Here is a 26,368-nt window from a genome sequence, read left to right as displayed (position 1 = left end):
AACAGCTTCTAGATCTCTTTTGTCGTCATTTTTTTTTTCAGCTCTCTCCCTTTCCCTGCCGGCATCAAGGTCGGCGTCCCACCCACCATGCAGTTCCACGTCAAACGCACCCTCGAGGGCGGTCATGATATCAGAGGCTACGAGCTGCCCTCATGGGCGCTGCTCGTCTTTCTCGTCGACATCTTGGCTCTGATTCCCGTCTTTCTCCTTGTAAGTTGATTCTGCGAATAGCTCATGAGCCGAGTCGACCGGTTCTGCACGGCTCCGTCGATACCGCTTTGCAGCCTCGCCGTTGCCACCAAACGTGGCCCATCATGTCCTGACACGAATCTCCTCAACAGTTCCAGTACACCTTCAAGCTGGTCTACCCCGTCTTTGCCATGGTAGAAGATGAGAACCCGCCCGCCTACGAACCCGTTCCTCTCGATCAGTCAGTGTCCGGCGGCGAAGAGGGCGTCGCGCGCAACAGCTTCAAGCCCACCAACGGCCGCCCTCGCACCGTTACGTCGTCCTTCCGCGCCATCAACCGCCTCCTCATGGCCAACGGCGGCGTCGCGGCCAACTTTCGCGGCTTCTTCTGCTACCTCGCCCAGGTCCTCCTGACCACCCTCCTCATGGGCATCTTCACCGGCACCTTTGGCGGCTACCTCTTCCCCGTCGCCACTCTCCTCGCCTCCCTGGCCCTGGTCCAGTACAGCACCGCCTGGGTTCACATCGTCATTTCCGAGCCGTCGCCTCTGCCCTTTTGGTCCCGCCTGCCTCCCTTCCGGCGCACCTTCGAAGCCACCTGGCAGGCCGTCACGATTTTCTGGTTCGCCAGCGAGGTCACGCGCTTCGTCCCCGTCATCATGGCCCTCGTCCTCGGCATCACGATGCCCCAGGGCGGCTTCAACGAGCCCCTGGACATGGACGCCCTCGGCCCCGGCTTCTTCGCCAAGTCCCTCGTCGTCTCTGTCGTCACCGTTGCCGCGTCCGTCTTCGTCATCATCCCCGCCTACGTCGTCCTCGTCCGCGTCCAGGCCTCCCTCTTGCCCGTCGAGCAGAGCACCATTATCCCCTTTGACCGCTCCTTCGAGGGCAAGGTCGAGCCCGAGGTCGTTGGCGGCAAGGGCTACGCCACCGTCTCCGACGCGTGGACTACCTTTAGCAAGACTTCGTGGCGCCGCCTCTTGATTCTCTACGTCAAGATGTTCTGCCTGAGCCTGGCTGCCATGGCTTTGTTTGTCGCCGTTCTGGTGCCCCAAACCATCTTCATTGCCAAGCACAGCAAGGAAGTGCGCTAAGTCGTGACAATCAAGCCTGATAGGGACAGCGTAGAATTAGGACCCTTGCACGGCGCTACATGTGCCTTGCCTGCGCTAGGGGGCGGCTGTGCTTATGAACATTACGATATTCTACTCTATTCCTGTTGTTTTCTGAAACCCACCATCAGTCGCATTACAAAGAGCGTTTCTTCTTTTTTTTCTTTTTCCCTCACTTGGTATTTTTATTGAAACAATATACAAAGCATATCGTCAGTCGTTGCAACTCATCGTATATAATTCAAGACATGTCGCAAGTATGTTTCAAAAGTGTTGTATTTACTTGTGCATATGTAGTGAGTCCACACGTGAGCTCTACAATCATAAACTGTCCATCAACCAACTCCATCTTCAAAGCTCCATCAAGTACCCATGACTCCGCTTCTCATCCTTTCTTTTCAGCCCTTTCTCAGGGCGACGCCTTTGTCCAAATGTTTCTTTCCTCTTTGCTCTTCCATTGAACATGCCTTGTCCTTCTTTCTCAAAGGCCCGTTCCGTCATAAATCCAATCGTGATTGCCACCCAGTTTATCTATGTTGTAGAGGGGCGAAGGAGTTGGGAAGGGGAGGGGGGTGGGGGTGTTTTTCGTGCAATTCTTGCACTTTACCTCGCGGAAGAGGTAAATGTGGTAAATAACATAACGAACAAGGGAAGTTTGGTCAAAATAACAAAGAAAAGCCCATTGGGAATACCATAATGTTGCTAAAGGGAGGCGTATCAACGTGTGAGAGGACATGGGAATCGTCTTTTGCTTGCAATATATCAACTGAGTGTCATGGGGTATGTTTGGTGTAATCTAATCGTAATATCTACTCGTTAACGCCCTGTCAAGAAGCAAAATGACGTGCAAGATTACGACTTGTTGAAAAACCAGCTACTTCGCTTGTTTGTGGCACCCTCGTTCTGCAGCGACTGAATAGTAGGAACGTTGGGCCCGTCGCCGCCGCCGCCGCGGAGGGGCTTGGCGATACGGCTGCCAGCGGCAGAGAAGCTGAAGCCACCGGTGGTGGCATTGAGACCCTTCGTGCTGCCGGCCTTGGCTGCCTCGAGGCGTTCTTTGACGGAGGCGAGTTGAACCTCGAACCTAATGAAGTAAGGCGTCAGTTACCAACGTTATCATAGATGGACGGATACATTTGGCGGCTACATACTTATGGTTGGCGGCTGCCATCTTCTCTTGGCTGTCTTGCAGCAAGCTTTCCAGGCTCTGGATGCGCTCGTTCCTTGCAATGAGCTTACGCTCCGCAATAGCAACCTCCTTCTTAAGAGCAGAGTTCTGTTCAACGAGCTGGCGCTGGACCTGAGTAAGCTGCTCAAGGTTCCTCTCTAGGAAAGCCATCTTCTTCTGCTGTGCCCGGTTGTTGGATGACCGGAGCACATTGTTGTACTGCTCACGAGTCTCATCCAGTGAGATCTCAAGCTCCACAACACGCTCACAGCGGTTCTGCAAATCTCGCATGAGACTCTTCTTCATGACATCAAACTCGGCAATCTGTTGCTGGATAGTCTTGCCGTTGGTTACAGGGGTAGCGCCGCTGCCGGCCTTGACCTGTTGCTGGAGGTCCTCGATCAAGGTCTTCATCCTCGAGTTCTCAGCCGCCTTTTGAGCGGCATCGGCCTTCAGCTCGTCAATAAGCTCGACTTGAGTCGTTTGTCGGTTAGCATAGGCGTGCTCCAGGCGGGCCTTCACCTCTTCAACATCGCTCTCGCTGAGGTTCTTTGTCAGAAGATCTTCATACTGCTGCTGCATAGCCTCCAGCCTCTCTTCTAGTTCGTGCCTCCTTCGAGAGTCCATTTCGCCGGATGATGAGCCAAACATTGATAATTCTGCCTGTCTGACAATGCCTTGCGTCTCCACAAGCTTGGTGCGAAGATCTCGAAATTCATCCGGTGCAATGTTGTTGCCCACCGAACTGATCTCGTGTAGCTTCTCAATGTGTTGAATAGCCTCGCTAATGGATCGCTCATTGTCGCTGAAAACATCGCTCCCAAGATCAAAACCAGCCATCATCTTGGCCATCTTCTCAGCCTTGCGTTTCTCCTTCTCATCAAAGGCTGCACCTGTTTCCTTGGCATTCATCTTGATATCAAGCAGTTGCTGCTTCACATCATCCAGCTCCGTCGTCAATTCCGAGTTGGCCTCCTTCAAGGCATCCATGGTAATCTGCGCCTCCTTGCTCTCAAACGTCAAGCGCTCGAGTTGCATCTTGAATTCGTTCGTCTCCGTTGTGAGTCGTTCGTTCTCTTTACCCAGTCTGCTGTCGTGCTCCTTGAGGTAGGCCATCTCCTCCTTGGTGTCGCGCAAGGTCTTCTCCGCCAGCGTCACCTGGGACTCCTTCTCAGCCAGCTGATCTTGGAGCTCATTTTCACGGCGCAAGAACTCTTCGCGTTCATCCTTTTCCAATGTCAAACTCGGGGTTGAAGCGCGGTCGGTAGCAGCAGGCGTTTCTGCTCGGCTCTCGGCTGTGAGTCTAGATGGGGTGGAAGGACGGGGAGTTCTGGGCTCCGTCCTTGCGCCAACAATACCGTCGCCGGGCTGTGCCCATTTGTCCTTGGGGACCGATTCTCCAGAGCGCCATAGCTGAACTTCCCCTTCGAGTGTAGAAATATAGTTCTCGAAGTTTGTGACTTGACCTTGGGCCTTCTTGAGCAGCAGCTTGAGCTCGGCGGGGCTGAGTTCGGCATTGACCTTTGCCTTGTTCTTGATGGACTTTGCTCTTGTACCGAATCGTAGTGTGCTCAGCGTTTCGGCATCGTTATAACTGCTCGGCGAGCAGTTAATGATGAGGGTGGTCCGGCTGTTGCCACCCAAGGATTCTTGCAAAATTCTCGTCAATTTAGAGTCTCGGTACGGAATGTGAGATGATTTGCCGTCGGTCAAAGCATTGATGACCATGCCCAAGGCACTCAAACTCTTGTTAATTTTCTTGGCTTCTTCGAGCGTTTGTCCACTGGCGCCCGTCTTTCCTACCTTTTCACTGCCTGCCAAGTCAACCAAGAAAAGCTGGCCGCTCTTCGCCGAACCTGTCTCGACATTCTTCTGGGTGATAGTTATAACGAAGATGGAGTGCGATCGTGAGGACTCCTGGTTCATGTTGGTAGCGGCCACAGCTCGGGCGTTTCCTCCCCTCCTCATGACTTCGTAGACTTCTTGCACGCTCGATACGTAAATTTCGAGCAAGCCCTTGACATAGACGCCACGGTTCTTCTCCTCATGAACGGGTAGGTTGTCGTTCTGGGGGGCCAAGAGATCTCGAATTCTTTCCATGTAAATCTCCATATAGCTGACACGCACGGTATATTCTATTGTGCTGGGGCTAGACATGATGCTGGCGAAGATCTGTTCAACAATTCGCGGGATGACGCCTCGTCCGTCGTCGTCGTCGATATTCGTGCCCATCATGGTGTACGATTTGCCGGCACCAGTCTGGCCATAGGCAAAGACGGTTCCGTTGTAGCCATTCAAGATGTCGTCTACGGTGGGTCGGATGGAGAAGTCGAAGATGTCCTGCTGCTTACATGCCATGTCGAATACTCTATCAAAGGTGAATCCCCCTTGAGCCTCTTTGGACTGTATACACTGTCAGCTAGGTCCACGAATACAAGACTTTTGGGCAAAGGCGGCAAGGGCCAGTCGTCAGGCACCATTGACAAGACGAGGGGAGGGGTTCCATACGTCGAGGGAACATGAATCCTCGGAGCTAAAGGTGACGATGGGTTTTCCACCCGACTCCAGCTCGATCCGGTTTTGGGGCCGGAATCGGGCCACAACTTTGATGCTATTCGCAGACATTCTGACGGTGGTATTCGTGCCGCGGTGTTGTTGTGATCATGGACCACGCCCCTCGTGATGGACTCTGGAGGCACGCAGGTCAGGGGCGGTGGGCACGGGCAACGCGCGAAATGCAGCGACCCCAAACGAATAAGGCGAAGCAGCCTCCAAAAGAAGGGCGATTCCGGGTAGAAGACGAGAGCCGCACAAAGGGATTGATGCTCCTCAAAGCGAGCGGACGTGTCTTTGCAGTGCAAAAACAACGACTGCCTCGGCGGTTGGTTAGATCAACAACATACAGGGCAAGGTTAGGGCCTTGTGTTGGTGAGGGACGCGCTTTGGGGCGGTCGAGCTTGTGGTTTACGTACCTGTACCTGAACCACAGCCATCCATGCGCGGTCGCCAGATGCGGTTTAGCGTGCTCGCCGCCCTGAGGCCTCTACCTCGGAGTCTTTCTTGATGGCCAAAATTGAACCACGCACACTCAAACACTCAGATCTCGGCTTGCCGGAGACCATCATCAAAGGCAGCGTGAACACCGCGTGAAACGTTAAGCAGCCCACTTGGAATAACTCTTTGTCACGTCAGGTCTTGTTTTAAAGACACAAAAGCATCGTCCCATCTACCGAGGGAATTGAGAGACGTTGGCTGTCTGTCGAGTACATGCGTGCATACGAAATACTCGATAAAGAATTTGATTGTATACTACCTCGCGCTCGCCTCGCATGGCTCATCCATCAATCATGGGTACTCCGTACACGGTAACTACTAGTTCATATCTAAGCCATGACGCGGCCACGCCACCATAGGCGCCGACACACACAATGTCTTGACCGCTGTTCGCAACGATACGAAAATGGGCTAGCAGATGCGTTCCACTTTGAAGCTTGTCTACTCTGATAATTTTTCTAGATATGGGTCTTTCGTCTTGAGCGGTAGGCGGTTGCTATCATCCAAGGCATTGTCGCACAGACTGTTCTGGCCAAACAGTGCCCTTGTGCCCTTCTGCCCTCGATTACAATTTCGAGACTGTCGGCCACTGTAGCGAGATGCTCGTGTGCCTGGCCCGCAGACTCGTTCATGTTGCCATTATCTACATGTCGTGGAGAGCCTGGCGCATAGCTGATAGAGTTTCGACGAGCGGCGGGAATGGCGTTCTGCTAAAGCAGCGTTGCGACTCGATGGCCCAGGTGCTTACCCAGGCACCCAAGTACATGTACAGAGCAGTGACTTTTTTCTGCGCACTCACATGCACATGTACAGTATATATGCGCCGAAAGCAAGGGTCCTTCTTGTCTTTTCAAATCGCGGGGGCGTTTCAATGTCGCACGATGCGCGCCCGGAGTAGTGCGCGCAGAACGCCAGTGTCTCAACGGCCATTCTGGGCCACGCCAAGACCTCGATTTGATATTCTGCCGTTACAGCAGCCAGATTTTAGTGGTCGTTCTTGGCTTTAATCAAAAATATTGGGGATAGAACGAAACAGCTTGTGAACTGCCTTGTAGCATGACTTCGACTAGTAGTCGTACGGAATTTGGCCATGGTCCCGCAATTGTCCGACTCAATACTCAGCCAATTCCGGCTGGTGAAGACTCTAGGAGTATCAACCGACCTGCTTCGGAGCTTGCTTGGTTCGCACTACGGCGCTTCCTCGAACAGCAAATTGCAGTGGGCTGCCTCCTGTGCGCCCTTCATGCAGTTGTTAGACCCCGTACGGAGTACTCCGACCGTAAATAACGTCAAAATTAGGTCCACATGCGCTATAAAGTACATACTTGTAAGCGCTTTTTATGGTACCATCATGCACCAGCACCGGCGAAACGCAAAGGGCCAAGACTGTGTCTGATAAATGACTAAAAATGCCTTCATGCTATCTGATATGCAGTTCCCTTGGTATAATCAGTCCAACACCATACACCAAAAACGCCTGCCAAGCCATGTCCACCTCCTTCACAATTCGGCCGTCCCCTAGATGAGCCGACAAGAGGAATACTTGCAGTGAGTATTTCATAGCCGGAATGTATCTGAGATGCCCACATATAGATTCGACCTATGCCCATCCGTCCCTGGCCAACCTTGAACCTCGTGCACCAGTCACTAGTCCTCCCAACTTTTCTCGACGGTTTCTCTCACCCTCTTTGTATATTCTTTGCGATTGTCTTTGTATAAATTCGAAGCTTCGACATTCGCTGGTGACCCAGTGTTCGGATCGTTGAGCAAACTGACCAAGAAAAACGTTAGTACATGTCGTGCAGCTTTACAGTCAAGTCACATCCACTTGTCTTCTCGTCACACGGAAAGCATACCTTTGAATACTCGTCAAGACAGCCGCAACGTCATATGTCGGACTCCAGCGGTTTTGAAGGATATCAAGACACAGTTCTCCAGTCGCATACACGTTCGGGTGGAACATTTGACTGATGAATTTGACTTGTGGCGGCTTGTTGGGATACTGTTCTTCAAATTGCATAACCAGTCGAAAAGTTCCATCTTCGAACGGCGTATCAGCAGGTCCAATAATGACGGCATTCCTACATCAAGACGTGGTCAGCAGCGGGCTAGGCGTCGGGATGTTTGACCGCGGCCATCGATCGTGAATGATGGTGACGTACCATGTCATCACATTATCAGGGATAGGGGAAGCGGAAACTCCTGCAGGAGGATCTGTCTGCATGCGCTGCAGAGCAAGAGTCAGTACTTGATGCTAAATGAAGCATATAATGACAAGCGAGTGGCAAACCTTGAAGTCACGCATCAGACGACGCCTTGCTGCGGTAGACATGGTATGATCGGCCCAGCTTTGGAGCTGGTTATGTGCAAAGGGAGAGGTGAGGCGGCGTTATGCAAGTAGAGGTCTCGACGATGAGGTGCGACGCAAGCAAGACACTTTCCAGCTAGTGTCTCGTCCCAACAGCTTGAGGCTTGACGGAGACTTTGACAGGCTGGACGGGATGTGAACAGAGAATAAATGGGGTTTGGTCATCGATGAAATGGGCTGCTGAATGGGCTTCCAAGGCAGGACCTGAACCGCCCCAATATCGGCGGCCTGCCAATCACGCAGCATCAAGTCCCAGGCCAATCATAGTGCTGCCTGAGATTCGAAGGCACAGCTGAATCGGACAGAATGTATCACGTGACAAGACTTCGACGGCCCTGTCGCACGCGTGTGGTCGCAAGACCGAATGAACAATTGTCAACCGGAGGCAAGCAATGCACACTGCGGCCAAATTCTCCTCATCGCAGGCCGCTCGACACAAACGGCAGCTCGATGCAAATGCCAGTTCAGGCTCGCAGCCGGATGCGACGTCATGCTGCTGGCTACTTACATAAGTAAGCTGTGCCGTGTTCCGCGCCATGCCAGGCGAAGGCGCATCTTGCTTTTGGTGTCGGAAATTCTCCACCTCGGTTCCGTCGCTGGCTTCCTAAGTCATTCCAGGTCGATCTGTTCCTTCCCCGGAATGCCGGACTCCCCCGCTCTAAGCCGAAGCGTACCGAGCTAGCCACCTAGAATGGCACCCTCACTAAATATCTAACCGTCGCCCAGTCGTCCGACGAGTCTGAGCTTCTTTTGTGTTTTTCCTTCTGAAGCTGCCTCCTGCCACTCACGATATTCTTGGCCTGGCCAATTACACCATTTGGCTCGCTTCGCTCTTCCACAATGTCTGTTGCACAGCTCAGATCGCCACGCCTGGCCAACCAGCTGGCCCGACATGTGAAAGCGGCTCGCCACTTTTCCACCAGCGCTGCTTTGCGTAAGGAGCTCCAGGATGCTTATATCCTCAGTGCTTCCAGAACGCCAACGGCCAAGGTTAGAGTCTAGCTTCTCACTCACATGTTATTCCCGATGTGTTCCAGCCTGAAACTAACTAGACCCTGCCTAGTTCAATGGCTCATTCTTGACTGTGCCTGCTCCCAAACTGGGTGCTGCTGCCATCAAATCCGCCGTCGAGAAGTCTAAGGTTCCTGTCGAAAAGATCACTGATGTCTACATGGGAAATGTCTTGCAGGGCTCGGTTGGCCAGGCTCCTGCGCGTCAGGCCGCAATCTTTGCTGGTCTTCCCGAGTCCATTGAGGCGACCACCATCAACAAGGTCTGCGCTTCCGGTCTGAAGGCCGTTGCCATGGCCGCGCAGAACATCCAAATGGGCCTGACGGAGGCCCAAATTGCCGGCGGCATGGAGAACATGTCCCAGGTTCCTCTCTACTTGCCCCGCGCCAGTGGACTTCCTGCCTTTGGCCATGTCAAGATGGAGGACGGTCTGATCAAGGATGGTTTGACTGATGTCTACCAGCAATTCCACATGGGCAACTGTGCCGAGAACACTGTCAAAAACCACAACATCACTCGCGAAGAGCAGGATGCTTACGCAATCCAGTCCTACAAGAACGCACAAAAGGCCTGGGCAGACAAGGCCTTTGCCGACGAGATTGTTCCCGTCACAGTTCCAGGCCGAAAGGGCGACAAAATCATCGACACCGACGAGGGCTTCCTCGACGTCAAGATTGAGAAGATTCCCACTCTCAAGCCTGCCTTTGTCCGTGACGGAAGCGGCACCGTTACTGCTGCCAACTCATCCACCCTGAACGACGGTGCTAGTGCTCTGGTTTTGGGCAGCAAGACCATCGCACAGGAATACGGGACCGGCTCCCGAGTCCTTGCCAAGATCTGCAGCTATGCCGATGCTGCCATGGCTCCTATTGACTTCCCTATTGCTCCTGCCAAAGCTGTCCCTATTGCTCTGGAGAGGGCCGGCATCACCAAGGACCAAGTCGCTGTGTGGGAGTTTAACGAAGCTTTCGCCGCCGTCATCCTGGCCAACCAGAAGATTTTGGGTCTTGAGGGCGCCAGGGTTAACCCTCTTGGAGGTGCTATCTCTCTTGGCCACGCGCTGGGTAGCTCCGGGTCCCGTATCCTCACTACTTTGCTGCACCAGCTGAAGCCTGGTGAGTATGGTGTTGCGGCCATCTGCAACGGTGGCGGTGCTGCTACGGCCATGGTTGTACAGAGGATTGAATCCGTGTAAAATGTATGTGTATGCATGATGGAAAACAAGACGGCATGTATATCGGAGAAGAGGCAAGTATCTGCCACATGTATCTGGAGTGGTTGATTCAGCATGGAATGTGGCGAGTTCAGGTCATGAGATGATCACTATACCAGCTAAGCGCATTAAAGGAATGGATGGGCATTGGGTAGCCATTTTGAATTAGGAATTACATGCAAATATCGGGATCAATATGGAATTGGCGGCGTATGCAAGCTGAGGAAACATTGGCAAACGGATGTTGGAACCTTTGTTCGCTACGACGCCTTGTTGAGAACATGTCCCCTGCTGAAGCGGCTCGAAAAGTGAAGCCAGTGTCCATCTTCCCATGTCAAGCGGTCTGAACATGATAAATTTCTGGTTATTCTGAGCCATCAGGATATGAGTGCAATCCATGGCGACTTTCTCTGTTTCGCGGCTTAGAATAGATTCCCATCCAAACACAGCAATTGCCCAGTAGAAATTAGGAAATCTTGGCTTTCGTATGCTTGCTACGACGTCGGCCTCAATGCGACGACTTACACGGTCCTCGCTCCATTGCTCATTCGAGTCTCCAGCCGCCAGAGCATCCAGTCGTCGGTCCCCACCAACCAGACATGGAAAGCTCGACTCACTCACGTCTCACACCCTCACGTCAAAGTTGCCAACCTCACCTTCACATCACGCGCAGCACCCCAGCTGCCCACCATGTCCCTCGTCGCCCAATTCCTCACCCAGATCAACCAGTATGTGCGTCTCCAACAAGGCGACAACCTCCGCGCCTGGCTGCAAGTGGAGCCCAACTCAGCAAAATCCTACTACGACATGGCCGCCGAGCTGCGTGCCAAGTTCAACACGGCCAGCGGCTTAGAAGCCGCCATCGACACGCATTTGCCCGTCGACGACGACGTGCCGGATGGCCAGGCAGCGGCATGGCCGAGTTTCCAGTCATTTATGAAGGATTACCTCACGCTCTGGCGGGATATCAATTATGACGACTTGCTGGGAACGCACGAGTTGCTGACGGCGTTGGTGAAGTGAGTTTTTGCTCTGTTCCGTTCCGCACTCAACTCACCCCCATGCCACGCGCAGCATACATGGAACTCTTGGACCTTTTGTTTGGCCGAGTTGCTAACAAATCAGAAAGCTCCTGCGGCACGGCCTTCACGCATCCCACCTACGGAGCCATGCTTCTGCAAGCAAGCATGTCCTTCTCCGTAACCCTGGCGCGCTTCACGCTCCAGCTCAACAGACGCCCTGATCTTACGCGGCGCATCCGCTCTGTCGACGAAGATAGCGGCGGTAAGTCCGTCGCCGAGTCGTCTGCGGAAATTATCCAAAAGATCTTCACCACGTGTTTGACGGATCGCTCCGTGGGAAGGGTGCCGGAGGGCAAAAAGGTTGGCGTGTACATGTTTGCCAATCTTGTCCTGAAGCTCTTATTCGCAGTATGTCCGTCCTTGCCCCTTCGCACCTCTCACTTCTCCTTCTCTCCTTTGTCAAAATTTAATGCATCTGCAAAGAAGAGAAGCAGGGGAAAGCAAACGGAAGTAACACGCGACTAACACACACCTTGGCAAAAAGTGTCGAAGAACAAACCTCGCCAAGATGATATTCGTCAACATATCCACCATCTCACCCCCCTTATCCCTCTACCCTGCCTCCCAACGCGTCACCTTTCTCTACTATCTCGGCCGCTTCAACCTGTCCAACCAGCACTACCAACGCGCCGCCCTGTGCCTCGAGCAGGCCTACCTCCAAACGCCGACGCCGCTCGTCTCCCACCGCACCAATATCCTGACGTACCTCATCCCCTGCAACATTCTCCTCGGCCGCTTCCCCTCGAACCTGCTGATGCAACGGCCCGAAGCGGCGACGCTCAGATCCGTCTTCGTCCCGCTCTGTGAAGCCGTTCGCTCCGGAAACTTTATCCAGTTCCAGCACCACCTTGCCACCCACGAGACGTGGCTCTTCGAAAAGGGCCTTTTGCTGGCTCTGACGCACCGCCTGCGCCCTTTGCTATGGCGTTCGCTGACTCGCAAGACGTTTGTCCTGACCTATGTGCCGCCCGCGGACGCTTCTTCCCGAAAAGCAGCCACCCTCGACATCAGCCACTTGCACGCAGCGGCCGTCTACGTACAGCGCAGACTAGAAGGCTGGATCCACTACCATCCAAACGCCCGGGGCAGGCCGTCCTCGCAGGCAAATCCGTTGTTTATGAGGGCCGTGACGAACAACGTCCAAGAGTCGGCGGAAACGACGCTTGTTCCTCCGCCACGAGGGCCGACCAAGCTCCGCCCAAATGAGGGTTTGATCTGGGGCAATGCAGAGATTACGCTGGACGATGTGGAGATGGTGGTTGCCACGCTGGTGCAGCAGGGCCTGATGCATGGGTTTGTGGCTCACGGGCAGGCGAGGTTTGCGATTATAGGGGCCAAGGCCAAGGGCCCTGTTGTCGCGGGGTGGCCCGTGGTTTGGCAAGCCATTCAGGAGAGGAGGTATGAGGAAGATTTTGATATCAATGAGGTGCCTGGGTGGGTGAAGGGTTGAGTGTCAAAACTACAACACGAATAGGTGGTGTTCCGAGTTTTTTTGTAACATGGCTGGATTTATGTTTGGGCAAGATACCCCTTGATGAGAATTACATTTCATTTACTACTATATCACGCAAATACCCAACGTCATCGAGTAACAAGGTGAGAGAATTCCAATTCAATGCTGTCATCTACCGGCCCCGAAGTAGCTCAACGGCGCCGTAGGGTGCATATCTATAGCATAAGAACCTCATCTATATATTGAAAATAACAAAGTTTTTCCTTTTCCAACCTTGAGGTCACGCAAGGCTAGGAGAACTTGGCTGCAAGGGCACGTCTAGAAGGCTACTAGTTATCCCAAGGATCGTCGTCCATTTTCCAAAGCATCTGCGCTACCATCCAGATTGTAAATGCATCAATCATATCCCTTGAAAAATAAATAAACGCTTTTGTATCCTTGCACCTCCAATCCCCACCAACAAAACGTTTCCCCAGTCAAAAAAAAAAAAAGGCCGAAGTCGAAAAATGTGAAAGCATCTCCCGACACCAGAGGGTATCGATGAAAAATATAGGTGAAAAAGCAGAGAGCACTTTTCAAAGAAAAGAAAATATAGAGTATGCGAACGTGTACCGCAAAATAGATACGATGGGCTCCGATAGAGGAGGTGTCAATAGACAATAAACACTATCGCCGATAGGATTCGGTTTGATATATAGTAAGAAATGAAGGTAAGATCCAAATGGCACTCTTGAGCGAGCCCAAGTCGGTCATGGGTATAAAGAAATGCCTTTCGGGGATAAAATTACTAAAAATTGAAGCCAGCCACAAGAAAAGGGACAGCTTGATCCCAACAATTGAAAAATGACGAGCAGCTCAACCGAAGATATTGACAAAGTTGATCGGTATGCTCTGTAGGTTGTAAATACTCGGTCAAAAATTTGACATCGAAGAGAAGATGTGGCTGGCCATGAGCATGAAGCGTTACAAACGTCAAGACAGAGATTATTTCGGCTAGAACAAGCAAGCGGCTGCGACGAGGGCCACGACGAGGCCGGCCACAGCTGCACTGCCTTGCTGTCTGCCAGCTTCTCCTTTCTTTTCGGTGGGAATAGGGACGTTGGGGACGGTTGTCTCGGCTATCGAAGTTGTGGGGGCTGTGGACGACGCCAATGTGGTCGTGGAGTTGCTCAAGGAAGTACCGTTTTCGTGGAATATACCAGGGATGAGAGTAGGAGGAGCATATGATGTTGTTGACGATGAGGATGACGACGACGACGACAATGAGGATGACGATGAGGTCGTCAATGTCGAGGACGAAGTTGTTGGGGCGAGTGTCGTGGTAGGCTGGGAAGTCGTAGTCGGCGCGACGCTGGTGGTGGTTGGCTTAGGGGGCGTAGACGACGTCGTAGGGATCTGGGTCGTCGTAGGCTGCTGTGAGGTGGATGGCGGGGGAGGAGGAGGGGGAGCAGATGAAGACTGCTTGGGTGGTTCCTTATTACCGCCAGATCCATCGAAAGCGACAATATGGGCAGAGCTGCCCTTGGCAACAGTGACGACACAGAAAGAAGAACCACCGGCACCAACAGCGGCATCTTTGCTGGCAACACTGCCCTCGGCAGCGGACGGATCGATCTGGCAGGGCAGGCCAGAACAGCCACCGTCGGGGCATTCAATCTTTACGCCGAATCCAGGTTTCGTCCCCTTGAGGCCGGATGATTCCCAGATAGGGTTCCATCCAATCTTGACAAAAGTTTGGCCATTGCTGTCGGTGTTGGCGCCAGCAACGTAGGGACTCCAGTTACCAATGGCTTTGTCTTCAGTGCCCCAAATGCACCCATCGGTACCAGTACCAGGAGGGTTAATGTAAAAGCTGAATCAGTCAGTTCGAGTTTCTATCTGCATGAATATGTTCCATATACATGGGAAAACGGAAAGTCTTACTGAGCGGCAGTGCTCTGCCAGTACGAAGAGCCAGGAACAGCGATAACAGCTTCAGACTTGACAAGAGTAGGGATCAACATGGCCTCATTGCCAGGTAGAACAGTCTGGCACCAGGACATGTGTTTTTTGCACATGTTGATGGCTTTGACGGACCCAGTTCCTTCAACACAGTTGGGCTTGTTGGGGAAAGGCTTCTTGACGTTGCCGTTCTCGTCGCAATGCAATCCACCATTCATGGAGGCAGGATAAGTATACGTCGAATCCGGGTCCCATTGATTCATAACCATGCCGGGCTTGCAGGCAATAGGACAGTAGCTGCCTGGCTTACACTCTTGATCAGGGCTCATAGCCCATCCCGCATTCTTCTGATCAGGGGTGACAGCAACGAGGTTGGAGTCATCAGTAGGAAAGGCGCAGGTTCCTCGCTTGACTAGGACGTTGGACTCGGCTCGCGAGTGAACATGGCTGTGAGGATGAGCCAAACGCTGATACGCCTGGTGCATCCGATGATGGTGAGAAGTGGCATCGCATCCAGCGATGAATACGGCCGCTGTGCCAAGGATGACCTGAAAGATCAGGGTCTTCATGATGTTGTATGACTTGAGTTGACGGACCAAGTTGAGAGGGCGTTGGCAAGTATACAAGGGTCCAAAAGTCTATCGAAGACTGGGACGTTGAGCGCCAGGTTTCGTCGCGTGGTTGTCAAATGCTGATCCGTTTCGAGAGTGGCGGCACCTGGCAACGACGAGGGTACGTTTCAGTTGGAGGGCGATCCGTTTGTTTTGAGTTGTTATCCGTTATATTACTGCTAGAGAAGATGTGGTTCCATGTAAGAGAGCGGCGTTGACGTTAGACAGTCAATTTAGTAATGAGCGACGAGGGTCAAAGGAAGGACGGAAGGAAAGAACAAGTAATGAGCGAATTCAGTAACCAAGCATCAGGAGTTTAGCAAACGGGCTTAAGCTCTGGAGATGGGGAGAGAGGACAAAGAGGAGGAGGAGAGTGAGGGCCAAGAGACGACAATATCGAGCTGAGCACCTCGAGCCACCCACAACTCCCAATCGAGGATTGGGGGAGACGGGGGGACGGGGGTGACGGGGAACCGGGGGGGGTGATTGGGCGTCCATCTTGGGAGGAACTTCTGGAGGGCCGCATCCAGCAGCCTTGTTTGTGTCCGAGGCCAGGCTCGAGGCCGGATGATGAGAAGAAGGCGGGGGGGCGCGAAAAGCGAGTGCTGGTGAAATTGCGCTCCATCCGTGCCCCCAAGTGTGGCGGCCTGACTGTGAGACGTCTGCGGGCCGTTGCCAATCGGCGGGAAGCTCTGCGCCTCCCCCAGTCTGGCAAGGCGGTCTAAGGCAGGAACGACGCAGGTACAGGACCGTTGCTGGCCAACCAGGTGGCGCCAACGGCCAAAACGAAATGAGGGCAAAGCCACGGGTCGCAGAGATGGGTTGGCCGGAAATGAAGTCGACAACCAAAAACATGCGCCGGCCCGCCCACCATTGATCCATCGAATATCCATCCATCCTCGACTCCTGCGCCTGCGCCTGTCCATCTAGCTTAGGACAGCCCTACACTGGCCCAAACCACGACACACAAGGAATAATAATCAGTCCCGAGTACACACGTACGTACATACATGCAACGCCGGTCCACGCCTTTGAGCAGCTCTGCCTACCAACTACCTAATACCTGCCTACCTACTTCGGTGCTAAGGGCAGTCGTCTTTCTGTACGAGCGCTCAACTGTCACGACTTGTTCCTGCGGGCTCATGTACAAAGGAACGCAATTAAACACTGGACGGGGCTCGGAAGCATAAAGCAAATTCTGATCATTGCACTGTTTCAAGATGACCCTATCATTCGCCGCCAACGCACAGACTTTCAACCCTGGCCAGGGGCCATCGGTCCAATCAGACGCACGCGATGGTTTTGGCAAATCTGGCAAAAATCTGACACCTGCTTGTCCTGTCCAAGACTGTCCCTGGCTAAACTAAACTACTACTAGTTCTGTTGACCTGGACCACACTCAACATGTGGTGATGGCGCCTTGAGCTCTGTCAAGAGTACTGTCTGGTTGTATGTACATACTCCGTACTGTGAGCCACATTACATTCTGAAGCGCGTTGGCATGTGTTGACATTGCTGAGACATCTATTCGCGCTATAATTCTGAGACGTCCTGATTGGGAAGAAGGGGGAGAGAAATTAATAAACAACGCATGATGGGGAACCTCATAAAAAAAAAGAAGCTGGCAAGCCGGGTCCATTCCTCTTCTTAGACCCCCAGTGCAGCCGATTAAGGACAGAGACTGCCGAGTATTACTACTACCGTCACAAACGCGATTAATGCAGCATCCTTGTATTTAATGCCCACGACCCTACCGGCTCGTCTCGCCTATGTATGCTCGGGCCAAATCATGCTCCCTTGTTGCCTGGGACGGCTCTTTACGTACCTGGATCGAATGCGTCACTTGGCCTCTTCCCTCCGATCGCTGTGGAGGAATACTACAGGCATCTTTTCATGAGTCAATTCTTGTCGCCGCCCCAAGCAATTCACTTTTTGGGTTCCCTGATTTGTCCCTTAGGGGGGCACCTCGTCCTTTTGGGCGAACCAAAGAACAGGATATGAGCTTTTTCGGCTTGAAGCGTCATACGTGGCTTCTTCCGCTTCCGCTGCCATGTAATAGTAGTCGATTTTTCACAAATCCAACGTTTCCTTCCAGGATACGGAGTGCTACATACATACCATACATAGTCTTGAGCCTAAACTCCCAGCTCCGAAAACTTTGTAGGTGATGATGCTGTTGCCGGTTACTTTGACCAAATGCAGGCTTTGAGCAAAGAGAAAGGAATCGGAATCGTACTCCGTACAACCATTGCACGACCATCATCTCCACGCACAAGTCGTACGAATATCGCACGTGGGTTGACTAGCACAACATTCGAAGTCACCGTGTAACCGCATGATCATCCATGATGATGCTCCCTAGCCATGAAGGGCTTGTTCCATGCTCCGTACAAGAAGCACAATTATTCATGCACAGTATCTGTGTACACAAACCAGTTCAGCGACGCTTGTTTGTGCTGCATTCCAGCCTCAGAGTAAACACATTGTCGCTAGGCGGTGGACGAACCGTGAAATGTCCTTCAAGTCGGTTGTCCGGCATAACGGCCGTTTAGGGTAGGCAACCACGAAGAAAGGCCGACGACCAACCCAATATGCGTTGCAAATGATTTCGGCCTTGACATGAATATTAGGGGCCTGTGTAGATTTATGCACTCCGATGGGGTGCGGTGTTGACAAGTGGCATAGTGAATCAAAAGACTGCCATCATGCCCAGCGATCCATGCACACGATCATCATGCTGACCTCAAGCCTCATGGTTCCCTAGTATTGAGATCTGTACATATCCTTACCATGTTGTATCCGCTCTGAGACGTTGCATGGGAATACCAGAACGGCACGCTCCTCGATATGGCAGGCAGTTTCGTGGCCACATCAGAGCTCGAGTACGACCATGGTCTCGCGAATTGTGGTGACGAGTATTTCTCTTGCTTTTATCGGCGCCATGACACCTCACGCGCGCAATGTTTTTAGTCCATCGTGAGCTAGCTCGAAAGATGCCCATCAACAGCCAATTTTGTAAACTAGCAGGGAATAGTGTACATACGTTTTATTTCTTTTGTTGTATCATGCATCGAGTACATTTCTTGGACGACTGTTGTGGCACCTTCACTCTCCTCCCGGGATGCTCTTGTGACGCGGCTAGCAACGTTATACAACACTGCTGTCGCATTGATCTCCTAGCCATCATCCAGGCATTGAGCATGACACCGTCATGTTCATCGAGGGACATCTCTGTTCCATCATACAAAGGCTAAATATTACACATACACATACATGCATACACATCTACACGGGGTAGCTCACAACATCTTCTCCCTGTGCCCAACCACCCTCGCAAATGAGTCGAAAGACATGGTCATGGAGTGGCGTCCAGCCGTCTTACTTCGTAGGTGGTCGTCGTAGTCTAGCATTTCCTTGTATGGCACCTTGGCTACAATCTCGACCATCCTGTCCGTCGACCTCTTGCCCCTCAGAGACGTCACCGAGTCGTACGGATCGGGTGGAGCGTAAATCTTGGTCACATCAATCAAGTCGTCGCCCATGGACTCGGCAGACCTATCCTTGACTTCAAGGACTTGCCCGCCGGCGCCAGCTGTAATGTCGTGCTGCACGGTTCCGGCCGTCGCTTCCGGGCAAGTAATGTGTGTAAGCATGATGGGCTCTAGAACCCCAATCTGTTGCTTGTCGAAGGCGTCTCGAAGCGTATTTTGCACCGCCGCTCTGGCGACACTGCTGAAATGCCCACCTGTAGGGCTTTCGAGCGAGCCCTCAGAGGTGTCAAGACTGACCTTGACATGGCAACTGTGAACCGGCGAGGCTCTGCGAGGACCCCGTGCCAATCCAGCAATGGCTCCGTTGAGAAGCTGATGTCGAGCCTCTTCCGCGTCAAAGGCCAAAGTAGACGATTCCTGCGACTGGGGAACTTCAATCTCATAAATATTGCCGTCTATTTCAATACCAGATTCCAGGAGGGCATGCCGGTTTTCTTCATCAATAGGCTGTAATATTACTGTACAGGCAGCCCTGCCCGGTTTGCTGGCGACCGGTCTATCAAAGACTGTGTACTGTGGTTTGGTAGGTTGAGTCACACTTTCCTTGTAGTCAACCTCGATTTGACCAAACTCAGCATCGATCCTACGCTTTTGTCTCATGTTATAAAGAGACACATCCAGGTGGAGCTTGCCCATTCCCTGAATTGTGAATTGATCCGTCTTTGAGTTTCGGCCCCATCTAAGACTGGGATCTTCTCTGGAAGCATTTTCCAACGCCGTCTGTAGCTCCTGGGCCGCAACGTTCCCGTATGGTTCCACTTGTAGAAATGCCACCGGAGGTGGGATTTCAGGAGGTCGAATCTGGACATGGCGAAGATGCTCTGGAACCGGTTTGCCGCCCACAGTCGTAATCAACGTATCTCCAGTTCGGGCTTTCTTCAGGCCTCGGAGAGCGCCGATTTGCCCCACTGTGAGCTCCTGCACATCTTGTGTTTTTGATGCCGATATCTGAAGGATACCCATGGGACGCTCCTGGGCGTTGATATTGGTATTGAAACTCGAAGCATTACGAGTTAGGGTGCCGTGGTAGACTCGGACAAAGCTGATGACCCCTTCCTTTGGATGAGTGACGACCTTGAAGATGGATGCTACAGAGGCAATGTTTGCTGCTGTCTTTTTGCCCTTGCTGTCCAAAACGCTGTGAAGCCCGTGTTTGGCGGACCCAACCCGCACCTCAGCATCCGGTCGTTCTGCTGGGTTTGGCAGATAATCGGTGATGGCGTCCATCAATGGCTCAACGCCGATATGGCGAAAGCTAGAGCCAGCGAATACCGGAATGACCCGTCCGTCTCCGCTTCGAATGGCGCGCCGGATGGCCTGCTTCAGCGTTGAGTTTGGAATATCAGGATTCTCAGCCAGGAATTCGTCCATGATTGCCTCATCAAAATCAGCCAGACCCTCAATTAAACGTTGCCTTGCCAGCTGCATTTCGGCCAGTAGGTCAGGATTTGAAGCAGAAAGCTCCTCCTGCAACTCATCTGGTCCATAGTGAATCTTCTCGCGTTCCGACTTCCATCTGTACCCGATGCTGTTGATGATGTCTATCACACCAACAAACACTTCCTTTTCCCACCATGGGATTTGGCATACGAGAGGCCAGCCCTTGAGCCTTGTGCCAATTTCCAACACCGCTTTCTTGAAAGATGCACCCTCACGGTCCAGCTTATTGCAATATACGATGCGAGGAATCTTGAATTCTTGCGCAGAGCCCCAAACTCGTTCTGTGTGGGCTTCAACACCTTTGACCGAATCAATGATGCAGACAGCACCATCGAGAATGGGAAGACATCGATCAACTTCGAATCTAAAGTCTTGATGGCCAGGTGTATCAATCAAGTTAACCGTTTGGGGACGAGTGCCAGGAGTACAATTCTGAGCTTTCGGCCAATTGAAGGTAATGGCGGCAGACTGAATCGTGATACCTCGCTCTCTCTCCAGTTCCAGAAAGTCAGTGACGGTGTTTCCAGCATCGACATCTAGAGGCTAGGGTCAGTTGATGAATTTGCCTTTGGCATCATGGAATATCTCATATCAAACGGCGCCTGTATCGCAACTCACCTCCAACTCTTTGCGTGACGCCGCTGTAGTAGAGCATGCGCTCTGTGGTTGTTGTTTTACCCTGAATTTCGCAATTAGTCAACCAACAAAACAATACTACCAATTTCACCAACATACGGCATCAACATGAGCAATTATACCGATATTGCGGATGCTCTGTACTTCAGCATCTTGCTGGGATGCAGCTTGGCTATGAAGAGTGCGTCGGCTGAGCGCTATTGACTTGAATGCCACGCCGTGTCCTAAATTATGTGCCAGTTTCCTCCGAGAAGGAGACATCCTCCGACACAAGGATAGAATAATCATGTTGAGTTATTGCCGACGGGATATTTTGGTCATCGGAGTCCACTTCATTGGGGTTCAACGCCCAATGAGTCCGCCAATGTCTACACTTAGAGTACTGTGACAGTCATGGGATCAAAGAACCTCGGAGACTTTGTACTGTCTTTGTTTCGCAAATTGTCCCACGAAGCCGTCAGTTTGTCGCGACAGCCAGCATGCAGTATTGGAGCTTGGCAGTCGCCAGAGTGGCAGAATTCCTGAAGCTCAGGTTTGTGCCTTGCTGACCATTCCAGCTCAAAACCGGTAGGCGGTGAATGGCCCCTTCCACGTTGCTCGCTTGTTGCTGCCTCTTCTAGACCCACTTATCCAACCCATCACTGCGTCGCCCCTGATGTTGGACACTTCAGCCGGTAACGTCAGTGTCGGCGTCAACTCAGTCCCAATCGACTCTTCACTTTACCACCACCTCTTTTGCGACGCGCAACCAATTGCTCCAGCCATCACCGCTCCGCCCTAGAGCAGAAAGCTGTTGCCTGGATCTATATCGATAGCGCCCCCCTTTGCCGCTTGTATTTATATCCGTCTCTATCTCTGGGCTTTGCGTTATCTTGTAGACTGCAGCACCGTATCCCTCGTTCATCATCATGGAGCTCTCTGACATTTTGTATGTGTCGCATGGCAAGCAGCTTTGCCCTCCCCAAACTCGACAGCCACTGACGTTTGCATGTTCAATATATAGTCGAATTGTCAACTTGGCCGTTGCGGTCATCACCATTCTCGGTGGCATCGCCTCGATTTTCGGCTTCCAGCTGTACGTTGTCGCCGCTTAGAAAAGTTTCCATCCTTGCTGGCGGGGTTTCGATTCGCGACTACGATCGCAGACACAGACGCTCCCGCCTAGCGCAATCCTCTAGAAGCGACATCGAGACCACATAAGCTAATACATGATGATAGGCAATCGATTATCCTGGGCGCTTACATGATCGTTTTCGGTCTTGCTATTGCCTTGCTTGGTAAATGTCTAGTGACGTCAGTTGTAAACGATATTGCAGCTAACAAATCACAGAGTTCCAGATTCCTCCTCAGGTATCTCGATACGCCAACTTCCTCTTCTCCTTCATTGGAAGAGGTATCTGTAAGTGGAAACATAGACGAGACATGGCTGCGGCTGAAGTAAATCTAACTCCATATCGTAGTCTATATCCTTCTTGGTGGTCTTCTTCTTGGCGGGCACGTCCTCAGCAACATTGCTGGCAGCATTGTCGGCATTGTCGGTGTCGGCTACATTGCTCTCGAATTCATCCCCTCGATCGAGCCACCTAGCAACATGCGCGAGGCCGACGCAGGCTGGGGTGCCGAGCAGGTCTAAGCAACGATGCCCGGAAGTTCCCCTGAAAGGGAGCGCTGCGCTTTTTGTTGCATAATCCGTCGCAAATGTCACGACTACAGTCAAGGATGACTCTGGCGAATCGGTTCTGAAATGCTTTGACACGAACCCTCATAGAGTGTGAATGCAAGTACTTTTGATATTGAGAAGAAAAAGAAGAAGGATTAGAACGGTACGGTTTGTTCGACTTACGAACATGGTACGGAGTGGCGCAAAGTTGATACGAAGAATTAAAAAAACCCCAAAAGTATTATTCCATCTGTGTCATACCATGTATTACTACTTTTTGTTCCAGTTTCCGGCATTCTCAACCCCGCCTGCAACACTATTGATACCACCCTGAAGACCACCTCCAAGTGAAGTAATTCCGTCGCCCACTGGCCTGACTGTGTCGCCGCCCACGCTGTTCACCGTATCTCCCACTCCCTTGGTCGCAGCCCCGGTGACGCCTCCAACCGTTCGGGACACGCCGCCGACAGTGTTGCCAAGCGTGCTGGTCAGGAATCCAAGTCCGCCTTGGACCTGGTCGCCAGCGTTGTTTGCCTGGTTAGAAACATTATCAGTCGCATTATTGACTGCGCTAGTAGCCTTTTGATCTGCCATGATTGTTTGTGTTCGGATATGAAGTAGAAAAGATTGTGTCTTTTTTGTTTTGTGTTCAGAGAGTTGATCTTTTTTTGCAGTTGAAGATCCTTCTCATCCAGTGGAAACAATCGAGATACTTGTGGCATTTATACTTGTATTCAGTGGTGTACAATGATTCGCGTAAACAGGTTTCCGGAGGACCAGCGTGATAATCCTGACGTCATGTAGTTGGTGGGCTTGGCATCATCATGGCAAAATCCCCAACGCCTGGCGAACCCGCCGAGTGATAGGCACTAGTATGCTCGAAAGGGTCATGCGAAATCCTGTTTACATGAAATCCGGGGCTCGGGGCTACTGGGATGGATTGTGCGTTTTAGGAAGTCAAGTCCTTGGATGGATGGGGGGGATCGTGTATCGTTGGGTCAACAGTCTCATGTGATGCTGCATATGTATACTATTCAGGAGACGAAAACAAGACAAAAGACATGATTGGGCTTTTCGCTACGCCAACAAGAGCTAAGTAATGTATTTCCATGTGAAAATCAACCCCCCTCTTTCTTTTGGTTTGGAAAGGCGATGCTCAACTTAACCAATGTTGAATTCATCTGCGGCGCCACTCATCAACATCATGCTTTTCTGCTTAATAATATCCATGGCTGGCCTCTGATCCACAGCCGCTGATGAAGTGTCGTCGTCCTTGAAGGAAGAGTGGCGATCCTTGTGGTTGGCCGAGCCCTTCTTCTTCTTGGCTTTGCGATCGATACCCGCGCCTATGCCGCCAGGTGGATCGCGGAGGCCGAAGCTTTTCGCGACGTGTCCCAGGTGCAGCTGCGTGATGTCAAAGTGGACTCGTTCTTCACGGATATGTGTTGCGTATGCTCTGATATGAGACTTGAAGCCGTTGCGTGCGAGCTCCAGGCGTTTGTTGTCGTTGAGGAGGCGCTGTTCAAAGTGAAGCTGTAGTGATTCAGCTTTATCGTGGTATGATTGGCCGTCTGTGGGGGTGGCGGAGGTTTCGACAGGGAACTCAAGCTTGTTCATCAAGCCCGTCTTGAGGATGTTCTCATATGATTGGGACGAGGGAGGGGTTGAGGATTTGAGGAGCTCAATGTAGCCTTCTTCGGTCCCGGGAAGGAGGAAGAGCGTGGCGTCGCCAGATCTACCGGCACGGGCTGTTCGTCCCACGCGGTGGATGTGGTCGGCGAAACTGAATGCTGGATCGTACTCAATGACCAAATCCACGGATGGGATATCTAAGCCTCGAGATGACACGTCGGTGGTGATGAGCAGGGATGGCGACTTGCAGGCGGAGAAGGATTTCAGGGTTGCTGTCCGGATCGGTTGGGAGAGCGAGCCATGCATTCTATGCAAAATGACGTCTGGGCTTGCGGGTGACGTGATGTACGCAGCCTTGGAGACTGTCTTCTCAATTAGCTCCTTTTCCTTTTGTGCAGCTGCTGGCAACTCTGTCTCGTTGGGGTTGCGGAGCATTTCATAATGGAAATCAACGGTGTCAGCGCATGACATAAAGACAATGGCCTTCATAGTGCGTCCACGCCTGGAGAAGACTGATTTGAGGTATGACGTGAGCGTCACTAGACGAAGCTTGGAAGGAACGATAATGTACGTTTGGTGTAATTGGGCCGGGGCTTTGTGAACAATGTCCTCGTTCATTTTGTCGTCGTCGCTCTTTTCGGTAGCCAAAAACGTTGCATCGGCAAGACTCATTTCTCCCAGCTTTTGAACATTCATCTTCATAGTAGCTGAGCACAGCACTGTGACTCGTCTCGCGGGCAGACTCTCGAGAGATGTTCCGTTTTCTGTAATTTTGGCGACCGGGACATTCTTAAGCGCATCAATGGTCTTTTTCAAATCTTCCTCGAAGCCCAAGTCCATCAGTCGGTCACCCTCGTCCAGAATAAGCCAGCGGACAGTGCCCATATTCAGAGCCTTTGTGTTGTCAATGTGATCAGCCAGACGTCCGGGTGTAGCAACCAGAAAGTTGACACCCTTTCTAATCCTTGCTTTTTCGGCCTTTTTGGACTCTCCACCAGTGATTGCGGTCGATACCAGCCATGGAAAGGGTCTGATAAGCTGCTCAAGGACGGTATGTGTTTGCTTCGCAAGCTCTCGGGTAGGTGAAACGATGATGGCAAAAATACCGGAATCTCGATGTATTTGTTTGCCGTCGCCTTGACTGCTGAGCATCAGAACTCGATGCAGTATGGGGAGGAGGTAAGAAAATGTCTTTCCGGAACCAGTTTCGGCTTGTACAAAGGCGTCGCCACTATTAGACAGCATATGCGGGATGACTTTTTGTTGAATGGCGGTAGGACGTTCGAGGTTCATCTTGGCCAAGGCATCGACAAGTCGAGTGGAGAGGGTAAGTGAACCAAAATTGGCAACATCGGTGAGTGGCGCATTGGTGGGTTGTGGTGCTTTCCATTCTTCTTCTTCTTTTTTATTTTCGGTCGTCTGAGCCGGATTGAAGGAAAAGAGGCGCGAGATAACCTGGCGATTGCCCTTGGCCGAGGGGTCGGACTTGTGCTGATCGGGACCATCATTTTCTACGGCATCGTGGCCAGATCGATTATATCGAGAGGTTTGTCCGTAGCTTGGCTGAATTCCTGATGTGTCGTGATTAACTCTTTGCCGTTTTGACGATCGAAAGCTGTCGTCGTTTTGCGTTTGGTCGGAGGAGGGACGGGTGTGCCGCAGGTTTGCGCTCCTCTCAGCGCGCTTCCTGTCTCGCCATCGGCCGCCTTTATATTTGACCTGGGTCTGGAGAGGCCCAGAGCCCAGCTCAAAATTCAGAAGCATACCATCATCCGCCATGATTGATAACTGTTCGTGGTTCAATTGTTGATAATGGTGGGGCTGGGGCTGGATCTTCAACATCAGAGGTGTCGCTGGTTTATTTTTTTTTCTTCTGGAAAGCGGTATCCAGTCTTATCGATAAGATGGTGGATCCACCCGGGCCAGCCTGCGTGAGTGACGATGTACTCCGTACAACATGTGTAGTACTACTCCGTAAAAGGGTAAGGCAAGAAGAAAGGCATGAGCATACAAATTAACCACCTAAGGGCAGTACTAGTACTATATTGATATTACACCATCAGGATGGCCTGCGCGGTTTGATTTGGACGGGCCGGCAATCTAGATGCCAAGAATTCAATGCAAGTTGACCCAAGAGCATGGATCGAAACCTTTTACATTCACACGGTGGATGCTGTAAACCTTTGTAGTACCTGTCCAAGCAGCTATCTATTCACCTAGGTACGGAGTAGTGCTTGGGCATTGTCG

The 26,368-nt window shown here is 52.0% G+C and overlaps 10 protein-coding genes across 10 annotated transcripts; 4 read left to right on the top strand and 6 right to left on the bottom strand.

Moving 5' to 3' along the window:
• Positions 1–87: 87 nt before the first annotated feature.
• On the top strand, positions 88–1,283 carry G6M90_00g023360 (uncharacterized protein; the record flags this gene model as incomplete). The annotated part of the gene is made up of 2 exons (XM_014692733.1): positions 88–210; positions 342–1,283. 2 exons carry the CDS (start codon positions 88–90, stop codon positions 1,281–1,283), a joined length of 1,065 nt encoding a protein of 354 aa, XP_014548219.1.
• An 870-nt stretch (positions 1,284–2,153) lies between these two features.
• On the bottom strand, positions 2,154–5,094 carry KLP1 (Kinesin heavy chain; the record flags this gene model as incomplete). Its single annotated transcript, XM_014692734.1, has 3 exons — positions 2,154–2,385; positions 2,453–4,872; positions 4,978–5,094. The coding sequence occupies 3 exons, from the start codon at positions 5,092–5,094 to the stop codon at positions 2,154–2,156; spliced, it is 2,769 nt and encodes a 922-aa protein (XP_014548220.1).
• Positions 5,095–7,170: 2,076 nt separating this feature from the next.
• UBC2 (Ubiquitin-conjugating enzyme E2 2) lies at positions 7,171–7,855 on the bottom strand (the record flags this gene model as incomplete). Its single annotated transcript, XM_014692735.1, has 4 exons — positions 7,171–7,294; positions 7,380–7,604; positions 7,686–7,750; positions 7,814–7,855. The coding sequence occupies 4 exons, from the start codon at positions 7,853–7,855 to the stop codon at positions 7,171–7,173; spliced, it is 456 nt and encodes a 151-aa protein (XP_014548221.1).
• Positions 7,856–8,731: 876 nt separating this feature from the next.
• On the top strand, positions 8,732–10,097 carry acat1 (Acetyl-CoA acetyltransferase; the record flags this gene model as incomplete). The annotated part of the gene is made up of 2 exons (XM_014692736.1): positions 8,732–8,881; positions 8,955–10,097. The coding sequence occupies 2 exons, from the start codon at positions 8,732–8,734 to the stop codon at positions 10,095–10,097; spliced, it is 1,293 nt and encodes a 430-aa protein (XP_014548222.1).
• Positions 10,098–10,805: 708 nt separating this feature from the next.
• Positions 10,806–12,647, top strand: G6M90_00g023320 (uncharacterized protein; the record flags this gene model as incomplete). The annotated part of the gene is made up of 3 exons (XM_014692737.1): positions 10,806–11,134; positions 11,245–11,545; positions 11,682–12,647. 3 exons carry the CDS (start codon positions 10,806–10,808, stop codon positions 12,645–12,647), a joined length of 1,596 nt encoding a protein of 531 aa, XP_014548223.1.
• Positions 12,648–13,643: 996 nt separating this feature from the next.
• G6M90_00g023310 (uncharacterized protein) lies at positions 13,644–15,160 on the bottom strand (the record flags this gene model as incomplete). The annotated part of the gene is made up of 2 exons (XM_014692738.1): positions 13,644–14,502; positions 14,574–15,160. The coding sequence occupies 2 exons, from the start codon at positions 15,158–15,160 to the stop codon at positions 13,644–13,646; spliced, it is 1,446 nt and encodes a 481-aa protein (XP_014548224.1).
• Positions 15,161–18,501: 3,341 nt separating this feature from the next.
• On the bottom strand, positions 18,502–21,117 carry mef2 (Ribosome-releasing factor 2; the record flags this gene model as incomplete). Its single annotated transcript, XM_014692739.1, has 3 exons — positions 18,502–20,729; positions 20,812–20,872; positions 20,929–21,117. 3 exons carry the CDS (start codon positions 21,115–21,117, stop codon positions 18,502–18,504), a joined length of 2,478 nt encoding a protein of 825 aa, XP_014548225.1.
• Positions 21,118–21,737: 620 nt separating this feature from the next.
• Positions 21,738–22,462, top strand: tvp15 (Golgi apparatus membrane protein tvp15; the record flags this gene model as incomplete). Its single annotated transcript, XM_014692740.1, has 5 exons — positions 21,738–21,757; positions 21,833–21,904; positions 22,048–22,106; positions 22,160–22,228; positions 22,290–22,462. The coding sequence occupies 5 exons, from the start codon at positions 21,738–21,740 to the stop codon at positions 22,460–22,462; spliced, it is 393 nt and encodes a 130-aa protein (XP_014548226.1).
• A 297-nt stretch (positions 22,463–22,759) lies between these two features.
• On the bottom strand, positions 22,760–23,083 carry G6M90_00g023280 (uncharacterized protein; the record flags this gene model as incomplete). Its single annotated transcript, XM_014692741.1, has 1 exon — positions 22,760–23,083. One exon carries the CDS (start codon positions 23,081–23,083, stop codon positions 22,760–22,762), a length of 324 nt encoding a protein of 107 aa, XP_014548227.1.
• Positions 23,084–23,650: 567 nt separating this feature from the next.
• On the bottom strand, positions 23,651–25,900 carry DBP7 (ATP-dependent RNA helicase DBP7; the record flags this gene model as incomplete). The annotated part of the gene is made up of 1 exon (XM_014692742.1): positions 23,651–25,900. The coding sequence occupies one exon, from the start codon at positions 25,898–25,900 to the stop codon at positions 23,651–23,653; it is 2,250 nt and encodes a 749-aa protein (XP_014548228.1).
• Positions 25,901–26,368: the final 468 nt, after the last annotated feature.

This window comes from Metarhizium brunneum, chromosome 1, assembly GCF_013426205.1.
Source record: "Metarhizium brunneum chromosome 1, complete sequence".
In the NCBI taxonomy this organism is placed as follows: Eukaryota; Fungi; Ascomycota; class Sordariomycetes; order Hypocreales; family Clavicipitaceae; genus Metarhizium; species Metarhizium brunneum.
This window is presented reverse-complemented; position numbering and strand designations above follow the sequence as displayed.